This window comes from Aureococcus anophagefferens (genome assembly GCF_000186865.1).
Source record: "Aureococcus anophagefferens unplaced genomic scaffold AURANscaffold_22, whole genome shotgun sequence".
NCBI lineage: Eukaryota > Pelagophyceae > Pelagomonadales > Pelagomonadaceae > Aureococcus > Aureococcus anophagefferens.
The window spans coordinates 605,394-607,615 of NW_008705582.1; the positions used below are offsets into that span (position 1 = coordinate 605,394).

At 52.7% G+C, this 2,222-nt stretch overlaps 1 protein-coding gene across 1 annotated transcript in view; it reads right to left on the bottom strand.

Annotated features, from left to right (window-relative positions):
• Window positions 1-989: 989 nt before the first annotated feature.
• AURANDRAFT_66431 (hypothetical protein) overlaps window positions 990-2,222 on the bottom strand; it is a gene marked incomplete at both ends in the record, with an annotated part of 6,412 nt that continues 5,179 nt past the window's right edge. Inside the window, one exon of the mRNA XM_009041603.1 lies at window positions 990-1,055. Coding sequence (XP_009039851.1) covers window positions 990-1,055 — 66 coding nt within the window. The remainder of the gene's footprint in view (window positions 1,056-2,222) is intronic.

Here is a 2,222-nt window from a genome sequence, read left to right on the forward strand (position 1 = left end):
CATACATCGCATTGTAGATCCCGATGTTCTATCCTGATCATCCGATGAGTCATGATGTGTCGTCTTTAGATCCTTTTGTAGACTCACCTGGTCTTAACGCGCCTTCATGAGCCTGTCTAGCTAGCTCATCTGCACATGCTTGTTGCTCTTCTGCTTTTCTGGCAGATGCAGCGGCCCTCTTCCGCTCTTTCTTTTGTTCTTTCTTTTTACTGCTAGGCATTTTTGCTTCGTATTGGGCTCAACTCGCGTCGCCTATGGGGCGCGGATCAATAAGTTACTCTTTCTTAAGTAGTTCACTGTGGGCCCACAACCAACAGGTTAAGGGCAGTCTAAGTGGGTGCTAGAGCTGACTTAAGAAGGAGGCCACTCTCGTAGACTCGGGCACGGTGCCGCACAGACAAACTGCCAGCGAGGTTATTGACCGGGGGGCAATACGGTTCAAGCACGAATTTATTGTCCGAGAGGCTTTCGACCAATGTTTCCTGGCCACCCGATTTTTGTTGCAGCACTTTTGTTTCACCATTATTATCAGCGGGTTCCGCTGATAGCCACACATATCAAAACTTCATGCAACAAAAATCGCAAAGCCATTCGGACAAAGGCTCGTTCCAAAGTCGTGCTTGAGCCCTATTGCCCCCCGGTCTATTATTATTATGTACGTTGGCGGGGAAGGGGGGAGAGTATCACAGGAGCATGTAATCCTAGTTAGGATATTGGCTGCTCATTGTTTGTTATTTGACTCGTACTAGGGAAGGCCTAGCACGCGCCCAGGCTAATGCGGAAGTTTTGCGTTTATCTACCTTGGCAACACACGATATAACTGGGCTAGAATTCGGCTGGGGAGGCTAACACGCAGTAATCCCTGTCGGATCTTCTCGCATGAAGCTGCTTCTCATATGCTTGTCCAAACATAGATGTGCTGTTCAAGTTCCGGGGAAACCGCCCTCGATTCCCCGCGAAGCATGTTTCTGTAATTGTCCGACCTTCTGCTAGGCCGCGTACATCCTGCCTTTTCGGGGCTTGTGCAGGATGGAGGCACTATGTGATGCCAGAATCTAAAGGGTGGGCAAACCAGGTGGGCGTATGTTTGCTCGGCTCACCACGAAGGAGAGCCATTGTCCCAGCCGAATTTTTTTCAATACAGTGCCTTCGTGGGATGTATGTATTGACCGCGCTGTCTTGTGCATATGCAAATGCGTGCTCTTCTCGAGCAGTGCTCTCACCGACGTGCTTGCGGCCACGGTACCTCGGTTTTAGGTCCATCGCTGCAGATTTAGGACGCCGTCTTTGGGCAGGTTCGGGTGTGTGAATTGGCCGACTACTGGCACCCATCGTCGGGTTCGGGACGAACGTAGCTGATTTGTGATTGCGAGAGGTTCGATGATGGTGCGCGCTCACTCGCATCCAACCGGGTGCGTCAGTGGAAGCGACTCTCGAAGAGTCGCGTCGTTGTGTGTGACTAAGCCAAGCGACTGCTGGCTTCACAGTTTTTTTTTTTTTTTTTTTTAGCTGTGAAGAGTTGATTATTTCCGCGACATTTGCAGTATGTGTTGCCTCGTATGCGGCGTATTCGTCGATGGACATGACACGCGCGATCTGTCCTTTGTGTTCGCGGTGGAGCACGGGCACCGCATTCCCCAGTCGGAACTCTACAGGGGCTGCCGGTGAAACGGCACTCTTCGAGCCAGCCCATTCGCTCGTGTTTGTCGGCATCTCTGGAATCTCTGGCGCCCAACGGTTATTAGTCACGTAAACAGCTGGATACCCGAGCCGCCGGTCGATCAATGGCACGTTGGGGAGTCGCCACACGTCGGGCGCATCGCTTGAAACTGCGCTATCCAGCCCGTCGTGACTTCGGATCATGTGGAGCGGGGTTACCTCATTTCTCCTGCTCGCAGCGGTGTGGACTACTGGGCCTCTCTGTTCGCACCACGGAGAAGAATATTGTTGCGCCGCCTTTGCAAACAGCGGCCCTAAGGCTGCTAACTCTTCGTGTTCCCAGCCGCCATGCGCCATTTCCGTGTATATATATCTTCTCGAAAATACAAGCCGGCCTACGGCCGGCCAGCTCGCTTCGCGAGCTGTCGGCCACTCGTTTGATTGAGGTTGCTCGCTGCGCTCGCTTCAACCACCCATTAAAAGTTTTATGTTGCTGCTCGGACACACGCTTCGCGCGACGGCAAATAGCATTGTTAAAAGAGGGGGGGGGGGGGGGGGGGGTT